General features: G+C 34.8%; 1 protein-coding gene across 10 annotated transcripts in view; it reads right to left on the reverse strand.

The window, feature by feature from the left end:
• Positions 1-20,026, reverse strand: part of ST7L (suppression of tumorigenicity 7 like) — a 151,711-nt gene that overhangs the window by 118,535 nt on the left and 13,150 nt on the right. For all 10 annotated transcript variants that reach the window (XM_007169393.2, XM_007169389.3, XM_007169396.3 and 7 more), the window contains exons 5-10: positions 18,945-19,060; positions 12,631-12,709; positions 5,305-5,459; positions 3,718-3,815; positions 2,843-2,957; positions 243-315 (exon numbers count right to left, since the gene is read on the reverse strand). In XM_007169393.2, the coding sequence (XP_007169455.2) occupies positions 243-315; positions 2,843-2,957; positions 3,718-3,815; positions 5,305-5,459; positions 12,631-12,709; positions 18,945-19,060 (636 nt within the window). The remainder of the gene's footprint in view (positions 1-242; positions 316-2,842; positions 2,958-3,717; positions 3,816-5,304; positions 5,460-12,630; positions 12,710-18,944; positions 19,061-20,026) is intronic.

The following is a 20,026-nucleotide window of genomic DNA, read 5'->3' on the forward strand; positions in this document are numbered from 1 at the left end:
ATTAACTTGACCAAAGTTCCACAGCTGGTATGCTGTAGACTTTGAATTTGAACCCAAGTTTACTTAGCTCTAAAAACCTTGCTCTTTCCACAACACATAGTAAGAAGCTTCTAAGCCCCATAAGATCAAGGGTTATTCAGCAGGAAGTAGGGAAAAACAAAAGCATTGTTTAAAGTCAGTGGATGAAAAACAATACTGAGTTTAGCAGTCTTTCTAAACTTATAGTTTTCATAACTACTTACTTATCTGAAACAGTCCTTGTCTTCAATAGTGCTGCTGTATAACAGATGGCTGCTGACTTTGGAAGGCTTATATCTATAATAATAATTTTTAATTTAGGTAAGAATCACAAAAATATCTTAAGACAATTTCTAATAAGAATAATTCATAGTTCAAATTTAATGGATATAATATAGTAGTAAAAGCACATGGACATATAATTGGAAAACCTGAGTTTGAATCTTGATTCTACTATTTACCAGCTATGCATCCTTGAACTAGCAGCAACTTCTTTAACCTCAGTTTTCCCAAAATAGAGAAATGGTACTTTTCTAGCACAGATTAAATTAAACCATGTCTGTGAAAGCCCTCATACAATGGTAAAAAGTACTCAACAAATGCTTATAAGAAGCTGCTTATAATAATACTATCCAAGGAAAAAGCCATTGCATAGATAGAACTATGTAAAAACTCCACCTATTCACAGAGAAAAACTAAGATTAAAAAAAAAATAATTAATGGGACTTCCCTGGTGGCCCAGTGGGTAAGACTCCACACTCCCAATGCAGGGGGCCCGGGTTCAATCCCTGGTTGGGGAACTAGATCCCACATGCTTGCCACAACTAAGAGTGCGCATGCCGCAACTAAGAAGCCCACATGCCACAACTAAAGATCCTGCGTGACACAACGAAGATCCCACATGCCGCGACTAAGACCCGGCGCAGCCTAAATAAATAAATAAATGTTTTTAAAAATTAATAGTAGTTAAATCCAGGTGATATAATTATGGGTGGTTTTCATTTTTTTCTTCTTCCGATGTTTTTGCACTTTCTACATTTTCTTAAATGATGATTTTTTATAAAATAAAAAGAAATTGAGAATTACAATGAAATTAATTATATAAGTTCTTTCTTAAAGAATGACCAAAATAATGTTATTGGGAGAGTAAGACTACAGAACTCTCTTTCCAGATTCCAGAGTTATACCAGCAAATGGAGAACTAAAGAAGTAAACTTGCTTTTAACTTTTTCAGGATTCTAGAAGGGTAAAAGCTGGGGACTCATAAAAATAACTGAAAACACAGAAGCATATCCAAGTTGCTAGTTTTATTTTATTTTTAATGAATAGGTCCTATCTGATTTTTCATATTCAGTCCCTAAGCTTGTTCATCATAAGTATCATAAGCAGGCCATGCATCTGATAAGTAACATATGGAAAGAATTTCTCACAAATTTCTCCATGAGCCTATACTACTCTAAAGCACTTCCTAAGAATTCCAGATGTTTAAAAGAAATAAACTTCTCTTTCCAATTGTAACACATTTCAAACTTTCCAAGTCATGGAGATTCCCAAGCTAATGGGTAGGAGCTTACAAAGGAGAGTGTGAATAAGTGACTTATATGTGTTCTAATACAGTGAAAGATATGACCAGAAATATTATGCTAGTTAGGATGTTTTCAGCTTGGGGTTAAAAGCTGATGCCTCACTCAGAATGAGGAGAAAGGCTATGCTTCTCAAAAATTCTCCCAACTCCATTTGTGGTAAACTGGCACTGTTATCGTATAATAATAAAAATAGCCAACATAGGGCTTCCCTGGTGGCGCAGTGGTTGAGAATCTGCCTGCCAATGTAGGGGACACGGGTTCGAGCCCTGGTCTGGGAAGATCCCACGTGCCGCGGAGCAACTGGGCCCGTGAGCCACAACTGCTGAGCCTGTGCGTCTGGAGCCTGTGCTCCACAACAAGAGAGGCCGTGATAGTGAGAGGCCCGCGCACCGCGATGAAGAGTGGCCCCCACTTGCCGCAACTGGGGACAGCCCTCGCGCGGAAACGAAGACCCAACACAGCCAAAAATAAATAAATAAATTTATAAAAAAAAAAAAATAGCCAACATATACTGACTTCTTACTTACTGTTGGGAGACTAGTAAACATTAACAAATGGAATACCTAAATTTAAGTTCAAGCTTGCCCCTTACTGGCTAGAAGACCTTACCCAATCACTTAACCTTCTTCTACTCCAGTTTTCTTATTTACTAACCGGAAACAGTAAAAATATTGTACTTGTCCTACCACCTCACAAGATTGTTATAAGGATCAGATGAGATAATAAATTACACTTTGTAACTAAAAAGCATTGTAAAATGTTATTCTGAGTTACTCTTATATATACTCTAAGCAACTTCTGTTAGCCTTCCCTGTCTCTCCAAAACAAATGAAGTGCATAGCACTCCATACTTTTCTATTACCTCACCTAACACGCTATGCCTCAATATAACTACTATTCATTTGTCTGTATGTTCCACTAAATGGTAAATTCTACGAGGGCTAAGTCCATGTCTTCTTATTCACCACTGTATTCCAAGCGCCTCACTCACATTAGGCGCTCAATAAACAAATGAATACATCTTGAGAGAAGGAAAGTTCCTCCTTGCAGACTTTTGCTACCAAAAGCACTGAAAAAGAAGATACTTAATAGCAACTTGTATCCACAGATACTAGATACTGACTGGTAAGAATGCAAAGAGAAAATCACAGAAATACCAGAGTAGGATCACATTTATGATTACTTAATAGAAAAAAAATACTTTAACCATGCTATCAACTAAGAGAATTATCACTCACCATCATATTTTGCTAGAACTGCTTGGACATCTGCATAGGCCTGTAATTCTAAAAGTGATTCTAGGAGATTTTCATGGATGTTCAACATGGTAAGAGGAGGAAATTCTTTCATCAACTGTATATTAAAAAGAAAAAAGATTAAAATTATACAAAAGGAACTCAATAGAGCTGAATCAGATTCACTGAGGTAGACATTCTTTTGTTTCTTAAAACTGTGGAGGGCTTCCCTGGTGGCGCAGTGGTTGAGAATCTGCCTGCCAATGCAGGGGACACGGGTTCGAGCCCTGGTCTGGGAAGATCCCACATGCCGCGGAGCAACTGGGCCTGTGAGCCACAACTACTGAGCCTGAGCGTCCGGAGCCTCTGCTCCGCAACAAGAGAGGCCGCGATAGTGACAGGCCCGCACACCGCGATGAAGAGTGGCCCCCACTCGCCGCAACTGGAGAAAGCCCTCACACAGAAACGAAGACCCAACACATTCAAAAAAATAAACATAATAAAAAAAAAAAAAAAATTAAAAAAAAAAAACAAAAAACTGTGGAGACTCAACCTCTAAGAAATCTATGTATATTAAATAAATATCTTGTTATAAAACTATCAATTTAAAAAAACAGTGATTCTGGGCAATTTCCTGGCGGTCCAGTGGTTAGGATTCGGCACTTTCTCTGCTGGGGCCCGGGGTTCGATCCCTGGTCAGGGAACTAAGATCCCGCAAGCTGGGCAGCACGGCCAATCAATCAATCAATCAATCAATGTTAAAAAAAAAAAAAAAAAGGAAAACACATAGTGATTCTGCATTAACTTAACTGGCAACTTAAAACACATTTTGTTTTTGAAGGAATAAAGATAAAGGTTGAGTCATCAAATTTACTTACATCTCTCATTATTTTTACTGCTTCTCTTATTCTTCCTAATTTTCTTGCACACATTGCCAGTCTTCTTTTAATATACACTAGTACATTGGTATCTCTCCCTATTTAGAAAAACAACAAATGACACCAAGCTATCACTTTTATATTATGACCTGTTACTTCATTAACATATTATCCGTTAATTTTATTTGCTTACTTTGGGAGGTTCAATTAAAATTAAATTGTGTCAGAATGGAAGAATATTAATAATTGTTGAATTTGGGTGATGAACAATGAATGAAGGTTCATTATACTGCTCTATTTTTATAGATGTTTGAAGTTTTTAATATTAAAAGCTTAAAAATATATATATATAGAATTACTTTTGCCTTTAACATTAAGTAATCTGAGTACAGTATATATAAAGTAATTTGTGTATACTTGGCAAGTAGATTTTACTATTAAAATAAAAGACATACATTAATAGGAAGAAATAACATTATTAAGTTTCTGCATGAACAATCTACTATTTTAATATTCTCTATTATCTTAGCTGACAAACAAAAGATATTCAAAATAAAATTTCCATGCTAGCGTAAATTTTTGGTCAACAGCAAGTAACTAACAAACTACAAAACTACTTCTAGAAAGGGCTAACAAATATTTCTGGAACTATCTCATAACTATATCTGAGATTATATAAGGACAAATGGCATGACATTTTTACAGATGTAGTTTCATTAGTTCCAGACTGCAAAATTACATATTCCCACAGTTGTGTGTTATAACAACATGCATTAATGAAACATACTATATACATCAATATTTAGTTTAGAGAGAAAACATTATCCTAATTTTAATTTACACAAACAAAAGATTTAGAACTTAACTCCCAGCAGATAATGCAGTATATAAACATATTTCAATTTATTGCCCACTATCTGCCAAAATCATGAAACTAAAGCCCTCTGGCCACACAAAATAGCAGGAAGCAGCAGCATTACAGTTTCTAACATCTTTGGTAAAAGTGTCTTGATCACAACTGGGAGAGTATGCCTGAGAGTGGAAAGAAAGAACCTCAGTTGCTATGACCCATATGGTCTCAAACACGTCATAGAGAAAAAACCATCAAAGACATAGTCAATATCAAGTGTAAGGCTGGTTTTGTGCTGAAGGGCCACTCCCTGGCACTGTATGGAGATATATACTGTCTGAAGAGCAAACCAAATGATATACCTCTACTATTGCTTGGGTAAGGGTGAGAATAAAGGTAATAGCTGCTTATCATCACTAGAAGGTTCTCTTGAATCTTGAATATTTTTGAGTTGTGTTTCTCCAATGACCAGCCCAATTCTCGCATGAAATAAATTACTGTTAAGTTTCAGAGCAGCACATCTCTCAATAACCAGAGCAGATCTGTTCCCTTCCACAAGCATTCTCTAGCTAATAAACATTTTTGTCTTGCTGATTTGAATAAATGTGTTATCTCTTATGAAAAGTAGCTAACTTTTAAGTATTAAGTTTTTTAAAATTTTTGTTTTGTGTTTTACACATAAAACAGGCAGTTGCAGGAACTAAAAGACAGGGGAAAATTAGTTCAAATTTGCTTACTCAGTTGAGCTTCATGCTGAGGACTTTGGTGCTGGCACTGTTGTGACCGCCTGTAAATTGTTTCTCCTGCCTTGAGTGCCTGTTTAAATAACCTTTCAGCATCTACAATAGTTGTTGCTTCTTCCTCAGCCAGTAGAACATATGCAGTAGCACAGCTATAAAGAAAGCAAGCAAGGCAATTTTAAGTAAAATGGGAAAACAAGTATTTTTTGGGGGTATGTCCCTTTACATCACATTTCCGTATCTTTCCCTATACTTTCTGTAATAGGGAAGAACATTTGTATTTTATTACAAATTAATCACTATAGTGATGTTGCCTATAAGCTTAAGTTATATATAATGACCCATCTCTCAGAACCCTGCCTCCCAGGTAATGAGCATTATGCTAAAATACTTCTGTTTAGCTCACAGGAAACATCTTGACCAGGCCCACCTGTGAATGACTGCAGGGAGGAAGAAATTAACACATCCCCTCTGGAGGCTGATGGGAACCAGAAAATGTTTGATTTTACTCCCTCTCCTTTTAGTATAAAAGAAGACTGAATTCCAACTCAGGCAAGATGGTTCTTTGGGGCATGAGCCCACCATCTTCTCGGTTTGCTGCCTTTCCAAATAAAGTCATTATTCCTTGCCCAACAACTCATCTCTTGATTATTGGCCTGTCGTGTGGCGAGCAGTACGAGCTTAAACTTGGTAATAAATTTTGGTTATTCATAAACACTTTCTATTTTTTGTTTTTGTTTTGTTCTGTTATTGCTGTTAAACGCCTCTTGTGAAGGGGTATCTCATTGTGTTTTTCATTTTCATTTCCCTTATGATGAATGACACTGAGCATCTTTTTATGTACTTTTTGGTCATTTGTATGTCTTCCTTGAAGAAATAGACATTCCAAGTCCTTTGCCCATTTTTAATTGGTTGTCTTTCTGTCATTGAGTTGTAAGAGTTCTTTATATATTCTGGATAACTAGCCCCTTATCAAATATGACTTGCAAATATTTTCTCTCATCCTGTGGGTTGCGTTTTCACTTTCTTGACAGTATCCTTTGATGCACAAAAGCTTTTAATTTTGATGAAGTCTAATTTATCTAATTTTCCTTTTTTGCTTGTGCTTTTGGTGTCATATCTAAGAAACCACTGCCAAATTGACAGTCATGAAAATTTGCTCCTATGTTTTCTTCTAAGAGTTTTATAGTTTTAGCTCTTAAATTTAGGTCTTTAATTTTTAATTAATTGTGTATGGTGTGTGTTAAGGGTCTAACTTCATACTTTTGTATGTGGTTATCTAGCTGTTACCATTTGTTGAAAAGACTATTCTTTCCCCCACTGAATGGTCTTGGCACCCTTGTCAAAAATCAATTGACCATAGATGTATGGGTTTATTTCTGGACTCTAAATTTGATTCCATTAATCGAGATGGCTATTCTTACTATTTAATTACTGTAGGTTCATAGTAAGTTTTGAAATCAGGAAGTGAGTCCTCCTACTTTATTCTTTTTCAAGATTGTTTTGGCTACTTGAGGTCTCCTGTAATTCCATATTTTAGGATCAGTTTGTCCATTTCTGCAAAACGGGCAATTGAAATTTTGATGGAGACTGCACTGAATTTGTAGATCAACTTGAGAAGTACTGATATCTTAACAATAATAAGTCTTCCAATCCATGAACACAAGATGTCTTTCCATTTATTTAGGTCTTCTTTAACTTCTTTTGATAATACTTTGTAGTTTTCAGTGTACAAGTCTTGCACCTCCTTGGTTAAATTTATTCTTAAGTGTTTTAACATTTTTGATGCTATTGTAAATGGAACTGTTTTCTTAATTTCCTTTTCAGATTGTTCATTGCTACTGTATAAAAAAACAGCTGATTTTAGGTTGATCTTGTCTCCTGCAACTTTACTGAACTCTTTTATTAGCTCCAATAGTTTTTTTGTGGATTCTTTAAGGTTTTCTATATATAAGATCATGTCATCTGTGAAGAGAGAGTTTTATTTCTTCCTCTCCCATACAAAAGCCATTTTCCCCCTCTTCTTGCCTAAGTGCATTGGCTAACACTTCCAGTACAATGTTAAATAGAGGTGGTGGGATTCCCTGGTAGTGCAGTGGTTAAGAATCCGCCTGCCAAGGCAGGGGACATGGGTTCGAGCCCTGGTCTGGGAAGATCCCACATGCCGCAGAGCAACTAAGCCCGTGCCCCCACAACTACTGAGTCTGTGCTCTAGAACCCGCAAGCCACAACTACTGAAGCCCGCATGCCTAGAGCCTGTGCTCTGCAACAAGAGAAGCCACCGCAATGAGAAGCCCATGCACTGCAACGAAGAGTTGCCCCTGCTCACCATAACTAGAGAAAGCCCGCACACAGTAACAAAGACCCAATGCAGCCAAAAATAAATAATTACTTTAAAAAAATAAATAGAAGTGGCAGGAGCAGACTTTCTTGCCTTATTCTTGATCTTAGCAAGCTTTCAGACTTTCAGTCTTAAGTACATAGTTAGCTGTAGGTTTTTCATAGATGTCCTTTATCAGTTTGAGGAAGTTTTCTTACATTCCTTATTTGTTTTTATAATAAAATGGTGTTGGATTTTGTCAAATACTTTTTCAGCATCAACAGAGATGATTGTGTGGGTCTTGTCCTTTGTTCTATTAATGTGATGTCTTACACTGACCGATTTTCACATGTTAAACCACCCTTGCCTTCCTGGGATAATCCCACTTGGTCATGGTGTATAATCCTTTTAATCTGCTGCTGGATTTGGTGTGCTAGTATTTTGTTGAGAATTTCTGCATCTATATTCATAGTGAATATTAGTCTGTAGTTTCTTATGATGTCTTTCTTTGGTTTTGGTATGAGAGTAATACTGGCCTCACAGAATAAATTAGGAAGAATTGCTTCCTCTTCTATTCCTTTGAAGAGTTTGAGAAGGACTGGTGTTAATTCTTCTTTAAGAGTTTGGTAGAATTCAGTGGTGAAGCAACCTAGTCCTGAGCTTTCTTTCTTTGGAATTTTTAAAATTACTGACTTAATCTCTCCATTTGTTATAGGTCTATTCAGATTTTCTATTTCTTCTTGAGTCAGTTTTGGTAGTTTGTGCATTTCTGGGAATTTGTCCATTTCATCCAAGTTAGCCAATTTGGCATACAATTGTTCATAGTATTCTCTTACAGTATTTTTAATTTCTTTAAGGTCAGTAGTAATGTCCCCAGTTTCATTCTTGATTTTAAGTAAGCTGAGTTTCTCTCTTTTTTAACTGGTCAGTCTAGCTTAAAGTCTGTCAAGTTTGTTGATCTTTTTAAAAAAAAAAAACCAACCTTTAGTTTCACTGATTGTCTCTATTGTTTTTCTATTCTCTGTTTTGTTTATATCACTCTAATCTTTATTACTCCCTCCCTTCTGCTTGGAGTTTAGTTGGCTCTTCATTTTCTAGTTCCTTAAGGTATAAAGTTAAGTTTTTGATTTGAGATCTTTCTTTTTTATTAATGAAGGTATTTACAGCTATAAATTTTCCTCTGATCACTCACAGCTTTTGCTGTATTTCATAATTTTTTGGTATGTTATGTCTTCATTTTCACTCATTCCGAAGTATTTTTCTAATTTATCTTGTGATTTCTTCTTTCGCTCATTGATTAAGAGTTGTTTAATTTCCACATATTCCAATATTATGAAATTTTGAGATTTCCTTCTGTTATTGACTTCTAATTTCATTCCACTGTAGTGAGGGTGGATAGTTTATATGATTTCAATCATTTTAAGTTTACTGACAATTGTTTATGTCCTAATTATGATTTATAATATTGAAAATAAGGTGTTGATGTCTCCAACTATTATTGTTGAATTCTTTATTTCTCCCTCAAGTCTGTCAGTTTTTGCTTCATACATTTTGTTATTAGACATATATAAGTTTATAATTATTATATCTTCTTGATGAATTGAACCTATTTTATCATTATATAATGCCATTCTTTGTCTTGTAAAAAGTTTTTGTCTTAAAGTCTATTTTGTCTGATACCAGTTTAGCCACTCCAGCTCTCTTTGATTACTATTTGCATGGAATACTTTTTTACCCACTTTTACTTTGTACTTCTTTGTGTCTTTGTATCTAAAGAATCTCTTGTAGACAGCATATAGTTGGACTACTTTTTTTTCCCTATTCATTCTGCTAATTAATGCCTTTTAATTGAAGAGTTTAATCTATTTACCTGTTTGAGTACTTAGTGATAAGGAAGGAAATGCTTCTGCCATTTTCCTATTTGTTTTCTATATGTCCTTTTTTGTTGTTCTCAATTCCTACATTATTGCCTTCTTTTGTGTTAGATACATATCTTCTAGTATACCATTTTGATTCCCTTATTACTTATCACATTTTTTTTGTTATTTCTTAGTGGTTAACAGTTAACAATTACATTTAACATCTTAACTGATAACAATCTAGTATGAATTAATACTAATTTAGTTTCAATAGTATACAAAACTTTGCCCCTATATAGCTCTTCCCCCTATCACTTATGTTGTTATGGTCACAAATTGCAACTTTATAAACTGTATGTCCATCAACATAGATTTATAATGACTGTTTTACATAGCTGTCTTTTAAATCATATAATAAAAAGAACTGCAAACCCCCCCAAAATTAATATTGACTTTTTAATTTGCCTATGTAGTTACTTTTACTGGCATTCTTTATTGTTTAGTGTGGAGTCAAGACTGTCTAGTATCCTTTTATTTCAGCCTGAAGGACTCCTTGTAGCATTTCTTGTAGGACAAGTCTACTAGCACTGAACTCTGTTTTTGTTTATCTGGAAATGTCTTAATTTCTCCATTTATTTTGAAGGATAGGGTTGCTGGGCATAGACTCCTAAGCTGATAGTTTTGTTTTGTTTTGTTTTTTTGAACTTTGACTATGTTATCCCACTGCCTTACATGGTTTCTGATGAGAAAGCAGCTCTTAATCTTTTTCAGGATCACTTATATGTGATGAGTTGCTTCTCCTTGCTGCTTTCAGGCATCTCTCCTTATCTTTGGCTTTCGAAAGCTTGATTATAATGTGTCTCATTGTGGATGTCTTTTTGAGTATGTCATACTTGGAGTACATTAAGCTTCCTGGATGTGTAGATCCATATCTTTCATCAAATTTGGGATCTTTTCAGCCATTATTTATTTAAATAGTTTTTTTGCCCCTTTTGCTCTCTCTCCTCTTTCTGGGACTCCATTATGCACAGGTATGTTTAACAGTGTTCCACAGGTTTCTTAGGCTCTGTTCACTTTCCTTCATTCTTTTTTTACCTAAATCAAGTTTGCTGATTCCTTCTTCTGCCTGTTCATATCTGCTGCTGAATGTCTACAGGAAATTTTAAATTTCAGTTATACTTTTCAACTCTAGAATTTCTATTTAGTTCTTTTTTATTATTTCTATCTCTTTACTGACATTCTCTAATGGTGAGACATAATTCTCATGGTTTCCTTTAGTTCTTTATACATGGTTTCCTTTACCTCTTCGAGCATATTTTAAATAGTTGATTTAAAGTTTTTATCTAGAAAGTCCAAAGTCTGGGCTTCCTCAAGGACAGTTTTTATTCATTTTCTTCTATTCTCTGTGTAGGGCATATTTTGCTTCTTTGCATGTCTTATAATTTTTTTGTTGAAAACTGAAAATTTTAAATATTATAATCTAGCAACTCCAGAAATCAGATTTCCCCTCCTCCCCAGAGATTATTGTTGTTGCTTACAGTTGTGACTTTTCTGAACTGATTTTGTAAAGTTTGTATTCTGTCATGAGTGACCAGTGAAGTGTCTGCTCCTTTAGCTTAATGGTTAGTCAGTGATTTGATAGAGATTGCCTAAACACCTGAAATCAAAAACAAAACAAAAAGCAAGTCTTTGCAGATGGGTTCTGTGTGTGTACTGGGGCATACCTTCAACATTCAGTCAGGCAGTTTACAACTCTGCCTTAGCTTTCACTTTCTGTTTGTGCAGAACCTGAAAGTCAGACACACATGAGAGCTTAGGGTCTTCTCAAATCTTTTCTGAGCAGGTGCCCAACTTTGGGCATGTGTGGAGCCTTTGAGATTCCCAGGAATATGTGGAAGCTTTGAAAAGCGTTTATTTCCCAAAATTTCTCATTCCCCAGCCTTTCCTCCCAAGCTTTCTAGTTTGTCTATTGTTTGCCCTAGTTGTTATCCCTTGATCCTGGCAGCACTGGCTAATACATTTGCCTTTAAATATTTTCAACAATGCCCCCACAGTGTAGCTGTGTCAGTGCTGGGAGAGTTTCGAATTAACCAAAATATAGGCAAGCCCTTTGAGCTGGTCCTTCAGAGAGTAACCAGACGGGTCAAAATAAACAACGATAATTCTTTGAGAAAAAGGTCCATTCTGCTTCCTTTGATAGTAGGAATTATACCCAGAAGACAGACTGTTGTCTTCAAGGCTGCCACTGAGCTAGGGAGTGGAGGATGGGGTCAGTGTTAAGTTAAACCACCACAAAGCTCTCTTACAGAAATTCAGCTACTTTTTAAAACTGATTAAGCATTCTCCAGGTTGCAATAAACTTTGATTAGTTTTCAGAGTTTCAATAAAATTCATTCACTGCTTGTTGAGTTCCCTACACTGCCAGTTTTATTCCACCTTGGGTAAGTCTTCTTAATAAGGATTAGTATATCTGTGGTAGGGGAGTAAGGAGGGGTACAGGGACAATGCTAAGTTCACATTATTCAGGAGGCATTCCTTGATTAATCCCAACTGGAACCATATTTTTACTCTTGGCACTTATTTAATATTAGATTAATACTTATTGATCTGTCCCATTTAAATATTAAGCTCACTTATGATTCTACATTTTGTTTTTTCAAAATATAAAGTTGATAAGAGGAGCTATAAAAAAATAAAGCTGCTAACATTAAAAAAAATTAAATTAGAGCCATGTTTTACTTATGTTGAATTCCCTTCCCATGCCTCTAATCCTACTAGCAACTACAGTTCTTAGGACTGAATGAATGCTTTAAATAAATGACTTAAATGAAAAACAAAATTAAAACAGGTGGCTTAAGTATTTTAGTACTCTTTAATTATCAAGTATTATCACCAATCAGATCAGCATTCTCCCTTTTATAAAGTATTTCTAGCATAATTTCTATTCAAAAGCATAGATAAGTTTACAATTTCAGAAGCAAAACACAAATGTCAATGAACACTGCAAATTTTGTCTCTAGTATGCAAAAAGAGAAAGGGGACTATTAATGACTCCAGGTGTCTTAGGAACAGAAAAAAGGAAACAAAATCACTTGCCTGGGTTTCCTTCAAAACAAACTTATTTTCCATATATTTCAAACTTACTCATTGTTTAATTCTAAAGCTTGATAGGCTGCTTTGATTCGAGCTGGAGGATTTCTTTCCCTCCATGCCTTCTGCATAACTGTAGGAAAAACATTTCAAAAAGTAGATGATATGGTAAACATAAATTATCTTATGCAAAACGTATGAAGAATGAGTTAGAAGAGTAAACAAAGATTTAAATAACATGTTCTTAAACATAAGAAACAAGAAATTGGGGTGATGGCTCACATTAACCTCATGAGGAATTTACATTAAATTTGGAAGCTTCACATAAAGTAGAAATTTAAATATTATTTCTCTGATTTATATGAATAATAACATAGATGGTACTTAATCAAGTTAATTACATCATTATACATGAACATTTATATATCTAAATGCATATTAAAATTGATATCAGATTATAATCTATGAAATATTCTAGTTCCTTTATCCTCTTGAAAAGGTTCTATGGAACTGTTAAAAATATACAAAAAAAACTTAAAAAACACAGTACTTATTTAATCAATGATTCAATCCATGAAGAATGTTTGAATTTGCATTTTGTATAAAAAGGGGGGTAAAAAGGAATTAACTTAGACTATAGTATATTTATGGGAAATGTCAGTCTCTACTAAGAGTCAAGAAAAGCCTGAATTAGGATCTCTCTGGTATAACAATATTAGTTTTGTTATCATTTACTGCACCAAAATGAAAATTTCACACTAAGCAAAGTTTCTTAAAAATTAAACAAACAGGGACTTCCCTGGTGGTCCAGTGGTTAAGAATCCACCTTCCAATGCAGGGGACGCAGGTTTGATCCTTGGTCAGGGAACTAAGATCCCACATGCCGCGGGGCAACTAAGCCCGTGCGCCGCAACTACTGAGCCCACGCGTTCTGGAGCCCACATGCTACAACTAGAGAACCCGCACACTCTGGAACCTGCGCACCACAACTAGAGAGAAGCCCGTGTGCCGCAACAAAGATCCCATGTGCCACAACTAAGACCCGACCTGACGCAGCCAAATAAATAAATAAATAAATAAATTTTAAAAAACTAAACAAACAAATAAACAAAGTAGATCCATGAAACTATCTGGCCTATTTCAAGTTTGATAAGAAAAGTAAAGAATCTATGCATGTTGCTTTTGGAACAAAACCTACAACTGTCCAGAAAGAATAATGTGGAAAATGTTTGAGTTTTCCTTTGGAAACAAAATATTAGTCTTGGCTTAGAAAAGGAGACAATATATTCTACTTGCGTAACAAAAATACATTTCTCATATCAAACATGTCACCACTAGCTGACAGCTAATGCTTCCTGAACTTGACAAATTGATGCAAGTCAGCACCCATTTGATAATAACCAGGTAAAGAATAACATTTTGCTTAAACATTAAAATATTACATAAAAATCAAGTATAATATTTGACTTGCCATTTTTGATGATGAGGCTCTCTTCTATAAGTTACATGATATTTTCATGTTAAATTTTGACACTGAATCTTTATTAACAGTTTAAATGGTTATTTGGTACTCTAGCATATTAAGTATATACAGTAATTTATTTAACCAGTTCTCTTTTGATGGATAATTAATTTTTTGCTAATACAGAAATATTGTGATAACCATCTTTCAACATCTATCTTTGCAAACCTGACCAAATATTTCATTTTTAGAAGTGGAATGGTTGGTTAAAATGTATGCATCTTTTAAAAGATTTTGGATATATATCTCCAAACTCCTCTCAATGAGACTGTATTAATTTACATTTTTTCAGGCAGTGCAGGAGAGTGACTATTTCCCCACTCCCTTAACAACACTGAGTAGTATCAATCTTTGCTAATTTAAAACATGAAAACTTATCTCATTTGCATTTGCATTTCTTCTATTTCTAGTAAGGTCATCTAATCCACCATTAAGCATTTTTTCTTATTCTCATGTTTTCAAATGCTCTATCCAGCCTTATTATTCCTCACAACCAATGCAGTTCTAAGCCAATGAGGAAAGGGGAAATAAAGTAGAGGAAGGAATATACTTCCTTCTAAAACAAGGTTTAGGAATAATTTAAAGCAATATGCTCATTTAGTATTCAACTGTCCTCTTTAAGAATACTGTATATGCTTAAAAAATAACACAAGCAGTTAACAATTCAACCAAATTTATCTATTTTTCTAGTTAAATACTATTCTAATATGCTAACCAACAGAAGAGACTACCATTCAACCCAAGACCATGGGTCACAAATATAAATGCCTTGAGACCAGGCAGAAAACATAAATGAGTGAACTAAAAGCACATGCACTGTCTAAGAGAGTCACAGCTCAGGTCTAACAAATTACTGCCAAGTGGAAATGCAGGTCCATATTTCCCAACTTAAAATTGTAAATCTGGAGTTTAATGTTAAATCTCCTGATTTTTTTAAATGTTGAAAAAAAAAAAAACATGAAAACAAATTATCCAAAAAACACTGCTGGTTGGCCCTGAGGATATGTTTGTTCACTGTCCTAAAAAAACAAATCAACAGTATAAGAACAAAAATCTACTAATTTAGGGCTTCCCTGGTGGCGCAGTGGTTAAGAATCCGCCTGCCAATGCAGGGGACATGGGTTCGAGACCTGGTCCGGGAAGATCCCACATGCCATGAGGCAACTAAGCCCGTGCACCACAACTACTGAGCCTGCGCTCCAGAGCCCGCGAGCCACAACTACTGAAGCCCAAGCGCCTAGAGCCCGTGCTCTGCAACAAGAGAAGCCACCGCAATGAGAAGCCCGCACACCACAATGAAGAGTAGCCCCAGCTTTCCTCAACTAGAGAAAAACCTGCACGGAGCAACGAAGACCCAACGCAGCCAAAAATAAATAAAATAAAATAAATACATTTATTTTAAAAAATCTACTAATTTAGTAATTACTGATGACAATAGTCAAGAGGAATTTGTCACATCACACATATAGGCACGTTTGTCTTTTTTTAATATAAAACTATAGGCATAAATCATTATCTTTATGTGAGTATCTGAAAAGATCAATATGGAACCAACAGTCCATTTCTGGATTATCATTCGTGGATAAGGTTTAGTTCAGTCTTTAACTGGGATTATGCATACCTCTAGAAGTACTACATGGAACTTTGCAAGGACCAAAATGGGACACACAGTTTTAAGTGAATCAATTTCTAAATCTTCAACTATCTATGACTGTTTCCTATAACTGATCTACCTGAAGAATGTTCCTCTGATTGGTCTATGTCATGCTGGTTTTCCTTTCCTAGCCAACATACGCTCCCCGCCTCACTGCGTCCCCTAAAGATATATTACCTTTTCCTACTTTACAAAAGAAAAGCTTACTTTTCACCCATCCTGAATCTTTCCAAGGTGCACTGCCCTAGAGTGTAAAGATCTCCATGTGCCTCAGGGGACAATTCAAAGTTTGGGTTTGGGAGGAACCATTTTTAATCAAGGAACCTATAATAGGGATTTGTGCCATTTACTTATTTAACAGTGAAGCTCAGCATTAGAAATAGAGTATTCTGGCCCCTGGAATTTCTGAATTCAAGTGTATTGTAGAGTGGGGAGGGAGTGATAATTTGTATCAGTTCCATTTATCAGCACCCTTTCTCCCCTTACTATCAAAGCGTGCATTGCTCCTAAGGGAAGGTACCCTCATAGTAAGGCAAAGAAAGCATTAGTAAGGGATAATAAAGGCAGTGGAATCTTGTTTCGGCCAAGTGATAAGCTCACGGCAAGGTTTTAAGACTTATCTATCTTCCTATCTTAGAATCTGAATTCAGAAGAGAGATGGTTGTCATGGGGATGCATGTTAACATGTTCATCTGAATTAAAAAATGAAGTCAGACTTCTCTGTCAGAAAGTAAGTCTGATTTAGTTGACAGGCATGACAATGAGAACTCACCCAGCCAATTAGGTTATATGGAGGACTCTTTCCAAAGTTGGAAGAGCCAAATATGTAGCTCCAAGGATTTGACAAAAATATAAAGTACATGATTCCATTTAGAACTTTATGATCAAAAGAAACTTAAATTTAAAAAAATTTATACAAAAACTTATTGTGGAAAAGCATTTAAGTGTGATTAAAAAACTCTCAAACATAATTATATTATAATAAAATCATATAGAGATGTGGAATGGATATGAGTTCAACAAGAAAAAGTACTTATATAAAATTTACTACTGTTAAGAGTATTTGTTCATGTATTTTTCAATGGATCATGGTGGATATCAAGTCATTAGATTCCTTGAAATACATTCAAATATAGAATATTTTAGTTTTATTTTTAAATGTCTATATTTATAATATGTTAAAAATTACATTCTTTGCAATTATTTCACCTTACAATGTCAAGTTAAAAATGTGTGAAGGGATACATAGTTTTTCAAAATTCTTTTAGGAGGTATGTGAACAAAAATGTTTTAAGACCACAGCTTTAGTGGATAGCCATGGTTGCTATTTGAAAAGCCTGCCAAGGTTTGCAATTCTGCCCATGAGAAGGAGGTGAAGCCTTAATATCCAGAGTCACCTCAGTCCTCATAGTTAACAATACAATACTGATTTTCCACTGCTGTTATTTCCTTAACATTATACTTTTGCCATTAATGTAAACATTAAGCATATAAACATAAAGCAATTCCTTTTTCTCCGATTTGCAGTTAAACCATTTTATGTAATCATACCAAAGATCCTTGGGTTTCCTGCTACCATACATGCTGAATATATTTAATGCAGCAGAGATATATCACAATGAACTCACTTCAATGTTGGAAAACTGGCTGTTTTTCAGACCCTAATTGTTGGTGATTTTCTTCTGCCTATCAATGTGATGAGTAGAAGCAGTAATAGTATAGTGGTTAAGAGCCAAACTTGAGCTTGAAACCCAGCTTTTTCATTTATTAGCTAGCTGATTTAGGGCGTGTTACTTGTTTCCCCTTTGCCTCAGTTTCTTTATATTTAAAATGTGGCTGATAATAGTACCTATATCATGAAGTGATTGGGAAGATTAAATTAGTATCTTTATATAAATTGCTTAGAACAGTGCTTGGCGCATAATGTGTTATACAAGTGTTGGCTATTATTACTGAAATTGCTTAAGACATCTGTGACACCAAGGCTATTCATTCATTCATACTTCCATCAAAGAATAAATATTAATATTTACAGTATATCAGGCAGTGTGCTAGATGATAGGGACTCAAAGATGACAAGTATAGTCCCTAATTTCCACAGTTTCACACATTATTAGGGAGGACAAACATTAAAATAACATGATAAATTAACAAATAAGTGTTTACAGTTGAATAAATTAACTAAAATTATTATAAAAGTGAGGTTTGGACTAAGTACTGCAGAACTGTAGAGAAGATCAGGGAAGGCTTCCCAGAGAATGAGACTTTTAATTTTGAAGGATAAAAGTAGAAGCATAGATAAGGTGGGAGAGGTCAGTCAAAATAGTTGTGATAAAGATCCCTGTCTTTAAGCCAAACATTTAAGAGTTTCTATACTCACTTCTACAGAGAAGATTAGACAGAACTAAACACAGACATTTCTATGATCTTCCACCACTTTACATGCATCCCTGACTTATGACTGGAATAAAATATACCCCATTTTTCTCTACATGCTGTGCCCCAATGTTTAACTTTGCCTTACTCTTTTTTTTTTTTATGTGTAATTATAGGTGTTAACTTCCCCAGCCAAAACTGGGTACACTGTTCTCTGTATAAGCAATTGCTGTATTCGATCTGAAAGGCTTTTTAAGTAATAAAAGAAGCAATTTAATTAATTTTTGTAAAATACTTTAAATTCTATAAAGAATTTAAATTTTATAAAAGACAAAAAAGTACGATAACCTAGTTTACAATCATAATTAGTTTCAATTTAATCTGGGTTTCTAAATTTATTTATTTTATTTATTTATTTATTTATGGCTGTGTTGGGTCTTCGTTTCTGTGCGAGGGCTTTCTCCAGTTGCGGCAAGCGGGGCCCACTCTTCATCGCGGTGTGCGGGCCTCTCACTATCGCGGCCTCTCTTGTTGCGGAGCACAGGCTCCAGACGCGCAGGCTCAGTAATTGTGGCTCACAGGCCTAGTTGCTCCGTGGCATGTGGGATCTTCCCAGACCAGGGCTCGAACCTGTGTCCCCTGCATTGGCAGGCGGATTCTCAACCACTGCGCCACCAGGGAAGCCCTAATCTGGGTTTCTTATCAATGATGCAAACAACTCCAAGCCAAATAACTTTGTATAATAAATAACTCTAAAAAACTTTAAAAATAATTTTTATGACTACTGTTTACCCCAAGAACAGATATGACACATACCTGTGTCTGAAGGACGTAAAAAGTCCGTGTCACAGGTGAAAAAGGTCTGATGGTCCTGAGCTGACAAATTCATGTCATAGTATGTAAGTGGCTCTTTACCAGTCACCCAAGTGTATCTTTACCAAAACACAATAAAATATGTAAATTGAACATGAGAGAGCATCTGTCTGCTACAACAGACACTTTTTAAAATTCAAAAATATACTGCTACAAGTCTTATTTCAGGATGTTCAAAAGCTTATTATAATCAATAAAACAAAAGAGATAACCTATCCAAACTACTTAGAGTACAATAATAAAACATCAAAAACCAAAAGGGAAAAGGCTAGATTATTCAACAAACAGTGCTTCAAAGTTGAATTTGAAGGGATAAAACAATTTGACTTAAATATATACTTTTTTAAGTATACTTAAATAAATTCTCAGTGAATTAGAATTGAGTATTAAAAGTAAAACTACAAAGAAACTAGAAGAAAACACAAGTGAATTTTTACTAGATGTCAAGATGATAAAGGGTTTTCAAAGCATAAAAGCAAAAAAAACTTCTTTCAGATTTTACTAAATTAGAAATTTTACCTTTCATTTCTTCCTAAAACCCTCAATAATTAATAGCAGGTAACAAACTGTCTAATAAATACATTTTAAAATATCCAATCTCATTGGTAATTAACAAATAGCAAATTAAAATAACAATTTTTACTATTCACCTATAAAATTGGCAAATATATATTGTCAAGGGTGAGGTGGGACTCACACATATTGCTGTTATAAATATAAATTGGTATTTACATTTCTTTTTCCAGAAATCAATTAGATAATATCTATCAAGAGTCTTAAAAATATTCACACCTAGTTAGACGATGGGTATATGGAATTCCATTATATCACTCTCTCTACTTTTGTTTATTTTTGAAATTTTCCACCATTAAAAGAAGAAAAAATTAAAGGGGGGAAAAAAACTGTTCACACCTTTTGATTCAGTAATTCCAGTGCTACAAATCAACCCTAAGGAAATAATCATATATGTGGCTAAAGATTTATGTATAAAGCTATCGCTCTAGAGTAAATGTTAACAGTGAAAT

This window comes from Balaenoptera acutorostrata, chromosome 1 (assembly GCF_949987535.1).
Source record: "Balaenoptera acutorostrata chromosome 1, mBalAcu1.1, whole genome shotgun sequence".
Classification (NCBI taxonomy): Eukaryota; Metazoa; Chordata; class Mammalia; order Artiodactyla; family Balaenopteridae; genus Balaenoptera; species Balaenoptera acutorostrata.